The sequence below is a fragment of the Ursus americanus genome, chromosome 17, assembly GCF_024610735.1.
Source record: "Ursus americanus isolate L20-20 chromosome 17, mUrsAme1.1.p, whole genome shotgun sequence".
Taxonomy (NCBI): Eukaryota; Metazoa; Chordata; class Mammalia; order Carnivora; family Ursidae; genus Ursus; species Ursus americanus.
The window spans coordinates 264,407-281,657 of record NC_142143.1 but is presented as its reverse complement, the minus strand read 5'-3'; the positions used below and the strand labels follow the sequence as shown (position 1 = coordinate 281,657).

The 17,251-nt window shown below is 56.6% G+C and overlaps 2 protein-coding genes across 3 annotated transcripts; both read left to right on the top strand.

Moving 5' to 3' along the window:
• The first annotated feature begins 225 nt into the window (after positions 1–225).
• Positions 226–5,652, top strand: ADM2 (adrenomedullin 2). The gene is made up of 3 exons (XM_045815487.2): positions 226–786; positions 914–1,034; positions 2,077–5,652. Exons 2-3 carry the CDS (start codon positions 925–927, stop codon positions 2,393–2,395), a joined length of 429 nt encoding a protein of 142 aa, XP_045671443.2. The 5' UTR covers positions 226–786; positions 914–924; the 3' UTR covers positions 2,396–5,652.
• Positions 5,653–5,800: 148 nt separating this feature from the next.
• MIOX (myo-inositol oxygenase) lies at positions 5,801–8,509 on the top strand. Of its 2 annotated transcripts, none has more exons than XM_045815486.2 (11): positions 5,801–5,856; positions 6,040–6,106; positions 6,614–6,694; positions 6,886–6,966; positions 7,089–7,251; positions 7,398–7,465; positions 7,682–7,713; positions 7,788–7,855; positions 7,948–7,997; positions 8,095–8,207; positions 8,301–8,509. In XM_045815486.2, exons 2-11 carry the CDS (start codon positions 6,092–6,094, stop codon positions 8,407–8,409), a joined length of 780 nt encoding a protein of 259 aa, XP_045671442.1. In that variant the 5' UTR covers positions 5,801–5,856; positions 6,040–6,091; the 3' UTR covers positions 8,410–8,509. The 2 variants fall into 2 exon arrangements, with proteins under 2 accessions (XP_045671442.1, XP_045671441.1); XM_045815485.2 differs by having other exon boundaries at positions 5,803–5,856; positions 7,604–7,713.
• Positions 8,510–17,251: the final 8,742 nt, after the last annotated feature.

Sequence of the window (17,251 nt, the reverse complement as noted above, 5' to 3'; positions counted from 1 at the left end):
CACGCGTTTCTGCTCACCTGCCCCAGTGCAGTACCCTAGCGCGAGCAAGAGGCAGCAGTGCGGCGACCGCCCAGAAGAACCCACAGTGGGTGGCAATGCAGGGGTCTCACCTTTTGCTTATTTAAATTTCTTACAGAAACCATTTAATCCTTCAGGAATGGGGGGAAAGAGGGTGGAGGTTTTCCAGAACACAGCTGGGAGGGGCTCTGGAGGAAGGGTCTCCAAATCACCTTTGTGAGGCACTGACCAGCCAGCCTGCTGTTCTCCAGCAGTGGTTCTGGCCAGGCCCCCAGGCCACTCCTCAGGGCAGACAGCTAGGGGTGGGCCCCGGCCTGGCTGACTGCACCGACACCCACTCCTCCAGCCTGAAGATTCCCAGGCTCCAGGACAGTGTTGTCCACCAGAAGGCGCTAGAGATGAGGCTGGTAGCCGCTAGGGTCCCTGGCCCGTCGGAGCACTTCCCAGCGGGATGGGGCTCCTGTCAGGCTGTCCCCCTTGTCCGCACCCTCCGTGCTCCCCAGCGGGCAGGGCAGGAGTAGGGAGCAGGAGGGCCGGGCTCCCCGCCCAGCTGGGGCATCCGGCTCCGCCTCCTCCTGGAAAGACTATTTAATTTTGGAGGTGCTGAGGCCAGCTCCCACGCAGGACCCCGACCGACCGCAGACCACAGACTGACAGGAGGTCCCCACCTGGTGCTCCCGGCCCAGCCAACAGCAGACCCACCACCCGCTTCTCACTTCTTGCTTCTCGCCTGACACCTACTCGCCGACGGACGACGGACGGACGTAGGTACGAGCTTGCCTGTCCGCGCGACCACCAGGGCTTCCCAACGTGCGGGGCGGGGGGGGGGGGGGAGGGGTGCTTGGAGGTGAGGGCTGGCTGTCCCCCACACCTGCCTGGCTCACCCTCGCTCCAGCCCCGCCCGCCATGGCCCGGCTCCTGACGGTCACGTTCGGTTGCATCAGCCTTCTCTACCTGCTGCTCCCGGGCACGCGGTCCCGCAGCCTGGGCAGGAACCCGCGGCCTGCCCCACACAGGTGAGTGGGGTTCACACCAGCCCAAACCGTGGCCCACAGGGAAGGAAACCAGAATTTCCCTCCACTCCCCTCCCCTCCTCGCATTCCTCCAGCCTTGGGGAAACCCCCCCACCTGCTGCTAGGGTTTACCTCCTAAACCAAGGGCCAGAAAATATGCCTTCAGGGGCGCCTGGGTGGCACAGCGGTTAAGCGTCTGCCTTCGGCTCAGGGCGTGATCCCGGCGTTCCGGGATCGAGCCCCACGTCGGGCTCCTCCGCTGTGAGCCTGCTTCTTCCTCTCCCACTCCCCCTGCTTGTGTTCCCTCTCTCGCTGGCTGTCTCTATCTCTGTCAAATAAATAATAAAATAAATCTTAAAAAAAAAAAAAAAAAAAAGAAAATATGCCTTCAGCAAATCCTGAGCAGGGCAAGAGGCCCCTCTTTGTTTGCCTCCCTCCTAGGGCAGTCCCCTCCCCCATTGGTAGAGCAACCCCCTCAGGGAGAGGTTGGCTAGGAGAGGCGAGGCTGGAGGGATCCTCGGATTGCCCACCATCCCCCACCCTAAGGGGAGGGCTGGGAAGGGGCGCTCACACGGGATCGGCAACTTAGTGACCCACAGAGGCCAGCGCCGCCCTTTGCCCAGGGAGGCACAGGTGAATGGACATGTGACCTGGGCTGCTGAGGTGGCTGAGAGCCAGGACCCAAGCCCAGAGCTCCCAAGGGGCCACGGGCTTCCCCTGGCCGTGCTCCAGGCTGTGTGTGCGCGTGGAGGGGTGCCGTGGGCTTCCCCTGGCCTGCTGGGTAATGAAGGGGGCGCCGTGGACTTCCCCTGGCAGTGCTCCAGGCTGTGTGTGCGCGTGGAGGGGTGCCGTGGGCTTCCCCTGGCCTGCTGGGTAATGAAGGGGCGCCGTGGACTTCCCCTGGCAGTGCTCCAGGCTATTGGGGGAACTGGGCTTCCCCTGCCAATGACGCCAGGCCCGTGTGGAGGGGAAAGTGGGTGGGTTTGGGGGGGGTGTCCCTGAGAGATTTGGCCATCAGATTTATTTCCTCCATCTCCCTCTGCAGGGAGCCCCCAGCCCGGACCCCTTCCAGGGTCCCGAAGCCTCGACACCCTGCACCTCAGCATGGGGTCTGGAAGCTACACGAGGCCCTCCAGCCGCAGAGGAGCGCCAGCCGAGCCCCTGCGATGGGGCGGCCTCTCCGGGGCGGCCCCCACCGACACTTGGGCCCCCGCAGGTCCCGAGCCCAGCTCCTGCGGGTGGGCTGTGCGCTGGGCACCTGCCAGGTGCAGAACCTCGGCCACCGCCTGTGGCAGCTGGTTGGGTCGGCCGGCCCACGGGACTCCGCCCCCATGGACCCCAGCAGCCCCCACAGCTACGGCTGAGGTGGAGCGGGTCGGGTCGAGGTGGAGCGGGTCGGCTGAGGTGGAGCGGGTCGCTGCACCTCAACCCCAGAGCTGCATCTGGGCCCCGCCCCCACCCAGCCCCCTGGACCTCCTGCACACCTCAGTAACCAGAGCCGTGCAGGCCCCTGAGGCGAGTCCCTCCCCACCCCACCCCCACCAGGTTCCGTGGCAGACGACCTTGAACAGCTTTGGACGTGGAAACCCACACACATGTGTAGACCCAAGCAGATCTGCAGGCAGTCTGGATCCTGAAGAGGGTTTCAGAGGGGCAGGGTCTGCCCAAGGATGTGGAGCAGAAGCCAGGGTCCTGAGTACCCAGGGCTGTGCTGGGCAAGCACTAGTTGGCCCAGCATGACCCCCATCTCCCCAACGTCCTGATATCATCAGATTCAACCCTGGCTTTGGGCATGCACACTTTGCCTGTCCCAAGTCCCCAGTCTTTCCACTCCCTGTGCCCTAAGACTGGGAGGGCAGCAGGGAGGAGGACCCCACTATGGTCCCCATCCCCAGGGCCAGGGTAAAGGGAGGACAGGCCATGCTGGGAACTGTGTTGTCCAGTTGCCAACTCTGGAGCCTGGGCTCGAGGTGAAAATGGAAACCCCTCCCTGGATCTCTAGCCAGGTCGCTGGGGAGCCTGGGAGAGGGTATAGAGGTTCCAGAGGCACACTGGGGCATTTGGGGACAGGGCGGCCCAGAGCAGAATGCCTCTTCCCATCCCTCAGGGGAGGGTGAGGCTGGGTGGGGCAAGATCTTCCAGCCCAAATAGGTCAATGAAGTCAGAACCATCACCACCTCAAGTGGGGTGGGGTGGCCAAACAAGGGTGGGGGGCACCACACGCAACAGAGTCTCCCTGACCCCACCCTTCCCAGCTTGGGGACCCACTGGGGGCAGGCACAGGGATGGCAGGAGGCTGGAGCAAGCTTGTCAAGAATTTGGGGAGGCAGATTGTCCTTCAAAGGTTAGAACAAGATCTCGGGCCCGTTCTGGTGTCTATTGGCCCCAGGCTGGGCCTTTATGTGTTGTGACCCCTGAGCCTTTGCTAGCCCTTGATTACTGACACCCCCATGTCATGCAGGCATGACCCAGCGTTCAGAAAGGTGGTTTCTTTTTCTTTTCTTTTTTTAAAGATTTTTAATTTATTTATTTGAGAGAGAGAGCGAGAGAGCACAGAGGTAGAGTGAGAGGGAGAAGCAGATTCCCCGCCAAGCAGGGACCCTGAGATCACGACCTGAGCAGAAGGCAGACACTTAGCCATCGGAGCCCCCCAGGTGCCCCAGAGAAAGGTGGTTCTAGTACTCGGCAAACACTCATCACGTCCCTTGATCTGTCAACATTTGCCCGTCTCCCCGACAGTCACCCTGTGAGGAGAACGCTATCATTCTCCCAGCTCTAGAAGCAGAAACCGCAGACAGAGGTCGGGGTGCCCCTCAGAGGCCCTGGGCCCCCCAAGGGTGGGAAGCTCCTGGAAACGCCCATCTGGGTCCCACCCTTGTGCTTCCTCTTCTGGCTTGGGAGTCGCCTGGCCAGGTAAGGCACCCTCCCTCCATCAGGGCCTGCGGGGACAGTTCAGCTGGTTCATGCCCTGCAGTGAGGGTGTCCGTGTTGTGGTGGGAAGCAGAGCAAGGCAGGTGGGAAAGGCTGCCTGGAGGGAGTGTAGTTTTGAGGATTGCAAGGGTCCCAGGGGGAAGGAGCTGAGACTGCCAAGACCCCAAATCCACAGGAGGTGTGAGTATGGCTGGGGGACCCCCCCCCAAAAAAAAAGTAGCTAAGAGAGGCTGGAACCAGCATGAGGGAGTGAGGGCAGGAGAGGCCAGTGGGCCGGGCCTCAGAGCCACCGAAGGGTGTCAGCAGGGCAGGCAGGGAGAGCACACAGTGAGGAGTGGCAAGGGGGACCGTGCAGAGAGGAAGAGGAGGGGTCTAGGAGGGTCAAACCCGGACAGTTAGGAGCGCCACGTGGCCAAGACCCCCCAGGCTCCCAGTCCTGGGCCGGTGCGTGGTCTGGTCCTCCGCATAGGGTGTTCTTTCTGCCGGGGACCCCCCCTACGCTGTCCCCTCCTCGATGGTCAGAGCTGCCAGACCGCCAGGGTCCCATGCCCTGGGTCCTTGCTGAGCCACTCCAAAGTGTGGGGTGGATTTTCCTCAAAGCAGGATGGACTGTCGGCCTCAAGGCATCCCTGTGCCATGACATGTGGCATCCACCCGGCCCCCTGAGCTCCAGGCCATGTCGGGGCCACCTACCTGATACCCCACTTGGACTTTCAGTGGCAGCACCCGAGCTCCCCCAGAGCCCCCACCAGCCACATCTTCCTCAGACAAATGCCGTTTGCTCCTTTTTCTGTCCAAGCCACCACCTGCTTTTAGGGTGATGGCTACGGGGACCTCCCTGGCCCTGGAGCCCCCTCCATCCCTTCAGCATTGTTTGCTGAGCATGTGAGAAACACGAGTGACTACCCCCTCCCACCTGACATCATAGTGGGAGGAGGCAGAAGGAAAAGAACCTCGGGGTAAAATCTCGTGTCCAGCGCTGGGAGAGTCCTGAAGGCAGGTTGCACTTTGCCATTTTAAATGAGGGGCCCCAGCACTCCCTCTCCAGTTTATTCTCAGCACAGGCAGGAGCAGCCCCCCACCCCCACAGCCTTCTTGCCTCCGTGAAGTGGAGCAGGTTTTCTGACCCACACCCCTGCCCGGTGGAGGCTGACTCCTTGAGTGTCACGCACTGGGCTCTCTCCACCTCCAGACGGTCCTGACCTGACCATACTCAGACCCCCCCACTGTCTTTCTCAAGAGCACCGGCCTTTCCATAGGCGACAAGGACTTGTGTGTCTGCCTCCCCCTTGGACAATGTCAGCTCCCAGGCAGGCTAAGCATCCGTTAGCTGCCTCCTGTGTCTGCAGTGCCCAGCCCTGTCCGTGCACGGTAAGTGCTGGTCGAACTCGTCTCTGCCCTGACTCCACATAGAGCCCCTCACCTCAGAAGCCAAAGAGCCCACCCTTGACTAAACCAGCCAGGCTGCTCCACTAGGCCTCACCCAGGGTTAGCAAGACTCCCCCGCCCTTGAGAGCTGATCACCTGGCTGGCCTTTTAGCAAGCAACCCCCCACCCTTGATATCTGGCCTTAGCAATTTTCCATCCACTGACCCCACTCTGCTTACTGACAGTCAATCCCCTGCTGTCTCTGCTGGATTCTCTCTCCCCTATTGCAATAGTGGCGAATAAAAGCTTTCACTCCCATTTAGCAAGTGTCAGAACAACTTTTTCTATAAGCCCCTGCCCTTCCCAGAATCCCAAGTGCCTGAGGCTGATGGGTGGGGTCTGGGGTCTGCGTGACCTGTTGGGAGGGGCCTACTGTGGGCCTGGAGGTGTTTAAAACCTTTGGGGGAAGCGCAGGAGGCTGGCAGTGCGCTCAGGCCTCCCTTCTCAGGCCTCGGGTCCTAATCAGGTCAGTGGCTCAGGGAGGCCAAAGTCGGGGAGGGGGCTGGGGCCGGGGTGCTGGGAGCTGCTCCTGTGCTGACACATTAACTTCTGAGGCCAGGAGGACGGTGGATGGTCACTCATTACCGAGAGCCAAGGCCAAGGGGCTGGGTGGTGTGCGGTCACTTATGTAACCTGTGGGCATATATAGGGGCACGCGGCCCGTGGGACTCTCACCCACCTGCCAAGTCTGCTCCGTCAAGATGAAGGTGGCTGTGGTGAGTACCCCAGATCCAGTGCACATGTGGCCGCACAGACTGTTCACCCAGCAGCTGGTTGTCACTCATGGGAAGGAGCGGCAGCCCCCCACCCTCTCCCAGCTGGTTCCCGCCAGTCTGCTGGTCCCGGTCAAAGGGCTCCCTCCTTCCTGTCTTCCTGCTGCGGTTCAGGGTTAGCTGGGGCAAGGGTCAGCAGCCCCACCCTTGGGCTCCCTGCAGACCCAGGTCCCGAGGAGGAGATGCCGGGTGCCTGGTGGTCCCACACCGCATCCCGTGCACCCCTGCAACGCCTGGAAGCGGGCGTCGGGCTGACATCCACTTTGCAGAGAAGGACCCCCAGAGCGAGGTTGCCTCTGATGGCGGGTGTGCTTGGGAGGGGCTGCGCCCTGCTGTCCACCAGCCTCGCTGCTGATCCACCTCCTAGGCTCTGGTTCCCCATGGGGATGTCCTCACTTCCTCATGGAGCTCGCGTCATGGTGAAATGGCTTTAATCCCCCACCCAACCAGGGCCCAGACCCTTCCCTGGTCTACCGGCCTGATGTGGACCCAGAGGTAGCCAAAGATAAGGGCAGGTTCCGAAACTTCACGGTAAGGGCCCCACCCCGGCCCCGCCCCATCCCCACCCTAGCCCCGTCTTTCTCTGGAGAGGGCGGCATGGCCCCCAGGGTCTGCCCTTGGACGCCCCCATTCACACCTTTGGGGCCAAGCGTGGGAGACCAGCGCAGTGGGTGTGAAGGGCAGGGATTGGTGAGCCTCCTGGCTGACCCTCTGGCTTGCAGTCCGGCCCACTCCTGGACCGTGTCTTTGCCACGTACAAGCAAATGCACACGCAGCAGACCGTGGACTTCGTCAGGAAAAAGGTACTTGGCAGCTTCCTCTGCCGCCAGCCCCCACCTCCCCAGGCCAAATGGATGGATGGAGAGGGACTGGGCCCTGATCCAGCCAACCCCATGGCCATGCTGACCTCCCCTTCCTGGCCTAGCACACCCAGTTTGGGGGCTTCTCCTACAAGAAAATGACTGTCTTGGAAGCTGTGGACATGCTGGATGGACTCGTGGACGAGTCGGACCCAGACGTGGACTTCCCCAATTCCTTCCATGCCTTCCAGACTGCTGAGGGCATCCGGAAAGCCCATCCTGACAAGGGTGTGCCTCCCTTCCGTGGTGGGCTGCCGTGGGAAGGCAGATGGGTCATGGCCCTTTCCTGGCCTCACCCCTGAGCTCCAAGCCCCCTCCTCCTCCGCCCTAGTCTTGCTACCCCCACTAGCCTGCTCTGTCACTGTCCCTCCCAGACTGGTTCCACCTGGTGGGGCTGCTGCATGACCTGGGGAAGGTCCTGGTTCTGGCAGGGGAGCCCCAGGTAAGGGCAGGGGTGCCCCAGGTAAGGGCAGGGGTGGAGGGGTGCAGCAGGGTGAGGCTGGGACAGCCTGGACTCGGGGCTCTGGAAACCCGCCATGTGGGCAGGCCAGTCCCACCCACCGTGGCTGCGTGTCCGCAGTGGGCGGTCGTTGGAGACACCTTCCCAGTTGGCTGCCGTCCCCAGGCCTCTGTGGTTTTCTGTGACTCCACCTTCCAGGACAACCCGGACCTCCAGGATCCTCGATACAGGTGCTCCTCCCCGGCTGCCGGCCCTCCTCCTCCCCACGTTGCTCCCTCGGCCCTCACCCTCTCTTTCCCGGCAGCACCGAGCTCGGCATGTACCGGCCTCACTGCGGCCTGGAGAACGTCCTCATGTGCTGGGGCCATGATGGTGAGGCCAGTTAGAGGCGGGCCGCGGGGACGATGGGGACACGGTGGGGGCCACGGCTCTGGGAGCCCGGGGTGACACCGCGTCTCCCACAGAGTACATGTACCAGATGATGAAGTTCAACAAATTCTCTCTTCCGCCGGAGGTAGGGGAGGGGAGGGGCCAAGCCCAGAACCCCGCCCCGCCCCGCCCTGCCGCATCCCGCCTGGAGCGTGCTGGGCGTGGCTTCCTCCCGCCCTCAGGCCTTCTACGTGGTCCGATTCCACTCCTTCTACCCTTGGCACACGGGTGGCGACTACCGGCAGCTGTGCAGTGAGCAGGACCTGGCCATGCTTCCCTGGGTGCAGGAGTTTAAGTATGGCCATCCCCGTGGGGGGCTGGTGGGGAGGGACGAGGGGTGGAGGGGCTGGGGGCTTCCTCACAAGGCACTGTCCCTCCCCTGCTGCAGCAAATTTGACCTCTACACCAAGAGTTCCGAACTGCCAGATGTGGACACGCTGCGGCCCTACTACCAGGGCCTCATCGACAAGTACTGCCCTGGTGTGCTGAGCTGGTGACCAGCCTGGCCAGGTGCCCGAGGGGACTCTGCATGCACACCTAGGCCCACGCTCCCTGCCCTGACCACTCTGCCCAGTGGCAATAAAGACCTCGAAGCAGGCTGTGAGTCCGAGCTTCACTGAGATGGGGGCCTGTCGTGGCAACAGGGCACTCTGTGCAGGGGGAGGCAGGTCGTGGCCCCTTGGACACGTGTGTCCCGTCACGCCTGCCACCGCAAGCCTATTGCTCACCATTCCAGTTCTGGCATCAGAACCTGGGGTCGCCCTGTCCATCCTCACACTCTCAAAACAGTCGTCAAGTGCCCTGGGCTCCGTGTCCCTAAAAAAACAAGACGAAGCAAAAAACAGATTACAGAGAACCTTGTATAACACATGCACGGTTAAGGGCAGTGAGGCTAAGGCATGGACAGCAGCCCAGGGGCCTCCCTGTGCCCCGTGCCCGGTGCATCTTGGGTGGGCCAATAACCTCCTTTGTATGTTGTTTCACACCCCCCCCCAAGTATATGTCCCTCAATGCTTACAGTTTAGCACTGGCTTCCTCCCTACCTTCCAGCAGCTTCTTTCTTTTTTTATTGTATTTATTTGTATTTTTTTTGAAGATTTTATTTATTGACTTGACAGAGAGCGAGAGAGGGAACACAAGCAGGGGGAGTGGGAGAGGGAGAAGCAGACTTCCTGCATAGCAGGGAGCCCGATGCGGGGCTCCATCCCAGGACCCTGGCATCATGACCCCCCGAAGGCAGACATGTCACTGTGGAGTCACCCAGGCACTCCTAGCAGCTTATTTCTTGGAAGAAAGTGGACCGTTTGTCTCAGGGAGCTTCCTTCTGTTGCTATTTTGCTAAGTGCATCCCTGTGGTGAAACATTTCGTGGGTGCTTCCTAATTGGTAAATGTATAGAGGCCTCATCAGATTCAGATTTGGCTTGTTGGGGGCAAGAGTGCTGTAGAGGCTGTGGCGTATTCTTTATCCGGGCAGCACAGGCTGTGTTGTTGGAAGCCACCTAGTTCAGATTACAACATGAGAAGGTGGACAAGCCGCGTCCATCCGTCCCCCCGCCCCCCAACTCATCTGAGATGACCGGGCAGTAGGGGGAAGTGCTCGTTGGTTAGTTCCTATAGGAAAGGCAAGTGAAGACTCCAGTCTTCCTCTCAACAGTTTGCAAGAGTTGGCTCCTAGCACCATGCAAAGGTGATCGGTTGTCTGCTGTGTGTTAAGAATGCATAGATTTCAGCATATTCCAGCTTCAGTTCCTTGGATGGCCACCCTCACTGGTGCTCAGACTCCCCTCGGCCACGGCTGGGGACACACTTGGTGGCTTAAAACAAAAATGGATTCTCCTGAGTTGTGGAAGCCAGAAGTCAGATCATGGTACGGTGTTCGGCAGGACTGTGATCCCTCCACAGGGTCCAGGGAGGGTCCCTCCTTGCCTCTCAGCTTCAGGGGGCTGCCTGCATCCCCTGGCTCATGACTGCACCTCCCTGCTCTGTCTTCACATGGCTTCTCTGCCTGTCCGCGCCCCTCTGCCTCTCTCCTACAAGGACCCTTGTGATGGGCCTATCCAGGTAATCCAGGATGATCTCATCTCTTAATCACATCTGCAAGATGCTTTTTCTAAGTAAAGTCATTCACAAATTCCAGGGATTTGATGTGAACATCTGTTGGGCGGCTGCCTGTTCCCAAGCCCCTCGGAAGCTTCCCAGTTGTAACCTGCCACCAGCATCCATACTCAGGGCAGGGAGACACGGCAGAGACAGGCCACTCCAGATGGGTAGGTGGCAGGTTTCATAAGCAAGGGAACTTACATATGAGGCTTGTCCTGGGCAGCCACAAGACGTAAGTCTTTGCATTTGCCCGCCAGAATCTTAAAAGTTTAGGGGCACCTGGATGGCTCAGTGAGTAGAACATGTGACTCTTGATCTCAGGGTTGTGAGTTTGAGCCCCGCATTGAGCACAGAGCTTACTTAAACAAGGATAGAATCTTGAAAGTGTATAGAGAGGCCTTAATGGGGTTCAGTAGCATGCCCCATGCAGAGGGGCTCAACACCACATCACTGTCTCAGGGCTGTGTTCTTGGAGCAGCTTCTGAGAGCAGGGAAGGCACGTGGGGTGCACTGCAAAGATGGGGGAGGGTCAGCTCACGGGTCCACCCGAGGTAGCACGTTCTCTGGCCTTCCCCAACAGGGGCTATTTTCCGGCTTACACAGGGGCTGCCCCAGACCTGGAATCTGCTGTCTCTCCAGGGAGTCCTGGGCTCTCGGAGTAGGAAATGATATTTCATATCCATATGTTGGGGGCTAAAGACGCAGCCTTGAATGCTCACCTCCACTCCAAGCCCTGGTGTGGCTGCTGGAGGTGGTGCTGCAGGCTGCCCTCCCTGCCCTGCACCTCCCGTGGACCTCCGCACCTGCTGAGTGCTGCCATCAGGAGAGCATGGGCTCAAGTGTGTCAGAGACTTGCTCCCAGCTCCCAGCTCATGTGTGCTTCCTTCTGGAAAATTGCGACCTGCCCTGGGCAGCCTCACCAGGTGTGGGCGGCCTCCTCCACACTCCCTCCCAGCCTGTGAGCTCAGCAGCGCAGGTGCAGAGTGCTGAGGGGGTCCCTCCCTAGAGCTGCTTCATGGAGTGCCGGTGGGGGGCACTAGAGGGGCCAGAAGAGAGGGTCCTGGGTGACGGGGCATTGAGGGTGTGCTGAAGGCTTTCTACCTTCTCCGTGGAGGCTGGGGTGGGGAAGGGGGATGCTTGGCAGGCTGCTTCTCCACATCCAACGTTACTATCCTGATCCTGCCCCTGGGGAGCCTCCCCACTGTGCAGAGCAGGAGAAGCCATCTTTGCCCCTGTCCCAGAGTCCCCAGACCCTCTCTGTGCTCCTTGCAGACCCTAACTAGGCCACCTCCAAAAGCCCCAGGGTGGGGGTAGGGCAGTGGGGGCCAAGGCCCCATATTTCCAACCACCCAGGGGACCTCCAGGGCATCGGGGCGGCTGAGGAGCCTGCAGACAGGAGTGGTGCTTGGCTCCCCTCCACTGGCTGGCATTCCTGCCCCTGAACGGTCCACTGGCGGCAGGCCGCCCTCCCTCCCGCCCTAGCAGCCGGGTGATGCCTATTCCCGAGGCCCGGGGCTCAGCCTTCCAGCACCCTTCCACTCTGTCCTTTTTCCTTTCTTTCGTTCTTTCATCTTTCTTTCAGATTTTATTTATTTGAGAGAGAGCATGCACACAAGCAGGGAGAGCAGCAGAGGCAGAGGGAGAAGCAGGCTCTCCACTGAGCAGAGCCCCCAACGTGGGGCTCAATCCCAGGACCCTGAGATCATGACCCGAGCTGAAGGCAGACGCTTCACCGACTGAGCCACCCAGGCGTCCTAAAAAATTTCTCAGTTTAATTTTTAATGTGGTAAATATTGATAGCTATATCCCTCATAAACAAAAGCCCTTTGGGGTCTCGATAATTTTTAAGAATGTAAAGGAGTCCTGAGACCCAGCAACCTGGTCCATGGATGCCAGCAGACTTCCTTTTGTGGGAACCGCAGTGCTTGCCGCACAGGCTCCAGGAGGGCAGAAGTGGAGGCCACATGCGAGTGCGACCACGTGTAGCGTTCTCCCCAAACTCGGGGGCCTACGCCGGTCCAGAGCCCACAGCGTGAACCTCCTCCAAGGGCAGCGGTCCACCACCGTGGTGGACGCTGTCCGTGATGCTGGGCAGTGACTCGTCATCATGAACACCCTGTAATGTATTTGGACTTGCTGTCCTTGTCCCCGTGCCTCCTCCAGCATCACTGTCCACTGACTCGCGAAGCCCGTCACCAAGGTACCTGCACAACACTGCCTCTGGCCAAAGCCATTCTTCAGACTGAAAGATGTAAAGCAGAGGCTGGTGTGTGTGACCCCAAATCAACAATCGGGTGGAATGATGGAGCAGACAGCTGAAGGCCCAGCCGTGGTGCCAGCTTGTGGACAATGCCCTGTGTGTTGAGCCTGAAGCACAGTGTCTGCGAGCCGTCTGGTGCCCACGGGTGAGCACCTCTCACTCCTGCGGCCCCCCCCCCCCCCCCATGAAACTGCTGTGGCCTGTTCTGGTGACTCTGGGTAAGGCGGCATTGTGGGATGTGGTTCTTAAGGAAGCAGTGCTTTTCCCCAGAGACACAGCAGTGCTTCCCTGGAACTGGACGTGGCTGAGCACAAGGCTAGGGCTGAGTGCCTCTGTGGCTGGGGGAGCAGGCAAGTGAGGTGTGAGCGGTGCTGACCTCCACAGGCCGATGGCTGCTGCTGCAGGACCTCGGCTCCTGGCGACCCCGGCTACCGGTGAACTGCCACGTGTAGTGGCCCGTGTCAGTGGAAGACTGCAGCACCCTCTATAGACAGACGCCGAGTTCCTGAAATAAGCACAACCTGTATTTTTTTCCTTGAGGTCCTACAAACTCAGACCAAATCTTGGCTTCTTTCCTGGTGGCTAACTTCACAGTTGAGCATGTGAAAGGCAGAATTTCGAGATGGAATTGTACTGAGCTCAAGGGAAGGTAAGTGTCAAGCTGGAACCGGGTGGTGAGGTGGGTGCAGGAATGGACCAGGTTTTGGGTGCCTCCACACCTCGGCGTGAGCTAGGGTTTTTGTGCGGAGTGTGGAATGGCTGTCTCCTATTAGCGCGACAGCCGTCTGTGGGGTTGGGGAATATAAATCGGGACGGATTCATCAGCGTCCTGGGCACCCCGGGGGTTAGGTGTCCTGTCAGATTTCCCGTGGGTGGGGGATCTGCCTTCTCCTGAGTCCGGGCAGGAGGCAGCACGGCCCCTCCTCCACCTCTCCTTCTGGAAGCCAGAAAGAAGAGGAGCCATGGGGCCCGTGTTCTAACCTGGCTACCCTGGACTCCAAATCTGAAGCTGGGAGGAGGCCCTCAAACGGAACCGCGTCCAGGCACAGTGGGTCCTCACCAGGCCAGGCCAAGTTTTGGTCATGGTCAGTCTTAGTTTATTTGTGGTATGGGGACATTTAAGAGAATCGCTGGCTCCCTGCATTTGTGTCTGCATTCACGTATGTGGTTTTTGAAGCTTGGAAAGGCTGTGTTAGGTCAGATGACTGAACGGTTAACAAAGACCCTAGATTTGTAAAGCAGTTAAAATACTTTAGGCATTTAAAACTTCACCATGGAATCCTCCAGAGTTATTGCTAAAACCTGCTAAATCTAAAACAACAACAACAACGAATCTGCTGGATCTAAACAGAAGACAAAGTTAAATTACATAGATCGGGAGGCTGAATTTTGTTGAGAGGAGAACACTACCAAAGCAATCTACAGGGCCAACGCATTCCCATCAAAAATCCCAATGGTATTTTTTTCATAAATAGAAAAGTCCATTTTAAAATTAATATGGTATCTCAAGGGACCCTGAATTGCCAAAACAGTCTGAGACAGAAGAATAAAGCTGGAGGACTTGCATTTCCCAATTTCAAAGGTTACTACAAAGCTACAGTAGTCAAAACATTGTCGTCCCATCATAAAGACAGATATATAGACCAATGGAAGAGATCAGAGATCCCAGAAAGAAGACCTCACCTATATGGTTAGTTGATTTTTGACAATGTTGCTAAGACCATTCGTTTGGGGAAAGCACTGTCTTTTCAACAAATGATGCTGAGAAAACTGGACGTCCACATGCAGAAGAATGATGTTGGACCCCTACCTCACACCATATGCAAAAAATTAACTCAAAGTGGATCAAAAACCTAAATGTAAGAGCTGAAACTATACAGCTCTTAGAAGAAATAGAGGGGGAATAGGGGGAAATCTTCATGACCTTGGATTTGGCAGTGATTTCTCGGATATGACACCAAAAGTATGAGCAATTAAAGAAAAAACAGGTAAGTTGGACTTCATAAAAATTAAAAATTTGGGGACCAGAGAACACTATAAAGAGACTGAAAAGGCAATCTGCAGATGGGAAAATACTTGCAAATCATATATCTGATGAGAGATTAGTATTCAGAATATATAAAAAAGTACAATTCAATAACAAAAAACAAATAACTGATTAAATAATAGGGAAAGGACCGGAATAGACATTTCTTCAAAGATACACGAATGGCCAAAAAGCACATGAAGATGCCCGACATCATCAGTCATTAGGCAAATGGAACTCTCAACCACCCTGAGGCACCACTTCATACCCGTCAGGGTGATTATCACCAAACAGATAAACTAACACACGTTAGTGAGCACGCACTGGTTCATGCCAGGAGGGAGAGGACGGAAAGGTGCAGCCGCTGCGGCAGTTTGCTGGTTCCTCGGAAAGTCCACCACGGAACTGCCGATCCTGCCTTGTCCACGCCCGCGTGTGCAGCCAAAACAGCGGAAAGCAGGGACTCCAACAGGTACTCGTACGTCAACGTTCGTGTACGTTATTCACGACAGCCCAAGCAGGTGCGAACAACGCAAAGATGCATCGATAGATGAGTGAATCATCAAAATGTGGTATAAACGGACAGCGGGATTATATTCAGCCATAACATGGAATGCAACTCGGAATGGATCTTGAAAACATGATGCTGAGTGAAAGCAGCCAGACATAAAAGGGCACAAATTGTATGATTCTACTCACATGAAGTGTCAGAGATAGAAAGTAGATTAGTGGTTGCATGGGGCATGGTAGGGAGGGGTTGGAATATGCCAGCTAAAGGGAACGAGGATTCTTGAGGGTATGAACGAGTTTTAAAATTGACTAAAGTGATGAGTGCACAACTCTGTGACTCCACTGACAGCCAATCAATTACGCATTTTTTATAGGTCTGTTTGATAGAGAGCACAAGCAGTGGCAGAGGGAGAAGCGGACTCCCCACTGAGCAGGGAGCAGGATGTGGGACTCGATCCCAGGACCCCGGGATCATGACCTGAACTGAAGGCAGATGCTTAACCGACTGAGCCACCCAGGTACCCCTGAATTATGCATTAAAAAATATATATTTTATTTATTTATTTGAGAGAGCATGAGAGTGGTGGGGGGTCGCAGAGCAAAGGGACGGGAAGGGAGAGAGAATCCCAAGCGGACGCCACACTAAGCATGGAGTCTGATGCTGGGCTTGATCCCATGACGCTGAGATCATGACCTGAGCCAAAATCAAGTTGGACGCTTGGGGTGCCTGGGTGGCTAAGTTGGCTAAGCCTTTGACTCTTGATTTCGGCTCAGATCATGATCTCAGGGTCCTGGGATCGAGTCCCATGTTGGGCTCCATGCTCAGTAGAGAGTCTGCTTGTCCCTCTGCCCCTCCCCCTGCACGTGCACGCTCTATCTCTCTCTTTCAATAAATAAATAAAATCTTTTTTTTAAAAATTTGTTATAGGAAACAAGACAAAAACCCAAAAAATTCATAAACTGAATTTAAAACTCTAAAGAACAAACGAGCTAGCCTTGAAATAGTACACAAGATAACATTCTATACACTAGAAGCAGCGTCAAAGAAATCGATGAGAAAAAGGTTCATTATTCAACAAATAGTACTGAAAATGTTGGCTACTTGGGGAAAAAAACTGTTCTTGTGTTTCACGATATGATCAAATTCATTTCAGATGGATTAAAAAGGAAAACATAAATAGGAAAACCTCAAGAATTTAGAAATTATGGATGAATTAGCCATTTAGTCACTTGATGACGAGGGACTGTACAAGCATAGAAATAATAAAATTGCAAGATTCAAAAACTTCAGATACAGTACAGATTCAGTTCTATGGAACAAAGCCAACATTGGTACGCGTGTCTCCTTACCAGGAGTGTGTGTGTGTGTGTGTGTGTGTGTGTGTGTGTGTGTGTGTGTGTTTAAAGTGGGAGAAACAGAACTCATTTTGCTTTCTGTGGTTTTCAAAAAATATTCTCTGCAGTGAACATATTACTTTGATAGTCATAAAAGAATGTGTTTTATGGGGGCGCCTGGGTGGCTCAGTCGTTAAGCGTCTGCCTTCGGCTCAGGGCGTGATCCCAGAGTCCTGGGATCGAGCCCCACATTGGGCTCCCTGCTCTCCGCTGGGAGCCTGCCTCTTCCTCTCCCACTCCCCCTGCTTGTGTTCCCTCTCTTGCTGGCTGTCAAATAAACAAATAAAATCTTTAAAAAATGTGTTTTATGACATGCAAAAAAAAAAAATTCCTAAAGAAAAAGAACAGTTTTGAATTTTAAATACACAACTGTCTTAAACCAAAAGTCAACTTACAGATGGTTGAATCCACCTGTAAGAGCATCTGAAGGCACCCAGAAGCTCAGGTCAGGGTCCGAGTAAGCCACACGTGGCTGTGCGCACAGACTGAGCTCGGAGTTCTGTTTGAATGGGTCAAGGTGGGGGTTCAGTGACGTGGGGTGAGGAGCTGAGCGCATTGGGGGTGGACCTGGCGTCCTTGGGCTCAGAGCATGAGAGGTGGGGGCCCGGGACAGTTGGGTCCAGGGGGGCAGTACTACATGTTCTGAGGGCAGGGAACTCCCGACTGACCACAGAACCCTGAACAGAGACCTGAGCAGTGCCCTCAACCCTGCTGCCACGCGTCTTCTTCCTGGGTGGTCAGATAGGTTCTCCCTTCTCCACCCTTGCCCCAGGGCCTCCTCCTTCTCCCTGTAGCACCCTTAGCCAGTGGCCTGAATGTGGTGCCCGTTCTGCCCAAGGGAAGTCCAGTGTCCCGACCCTTCAGCCGTTTCCTGAGACAAGGAAGCAGGGGCAGGAAAGAAGGAAGGGGCCAGGTTCTGGTGAGTTCTCAGGCCCTCAGGATGGTTCTAGGCCCCACATTCTACCATCGGCTGCCCCGCAGACTTGATGTGTGGTGCTGACAGGTTGACCAGGCCATGCTGGACCACGTTCTTATGTCTACTTTATA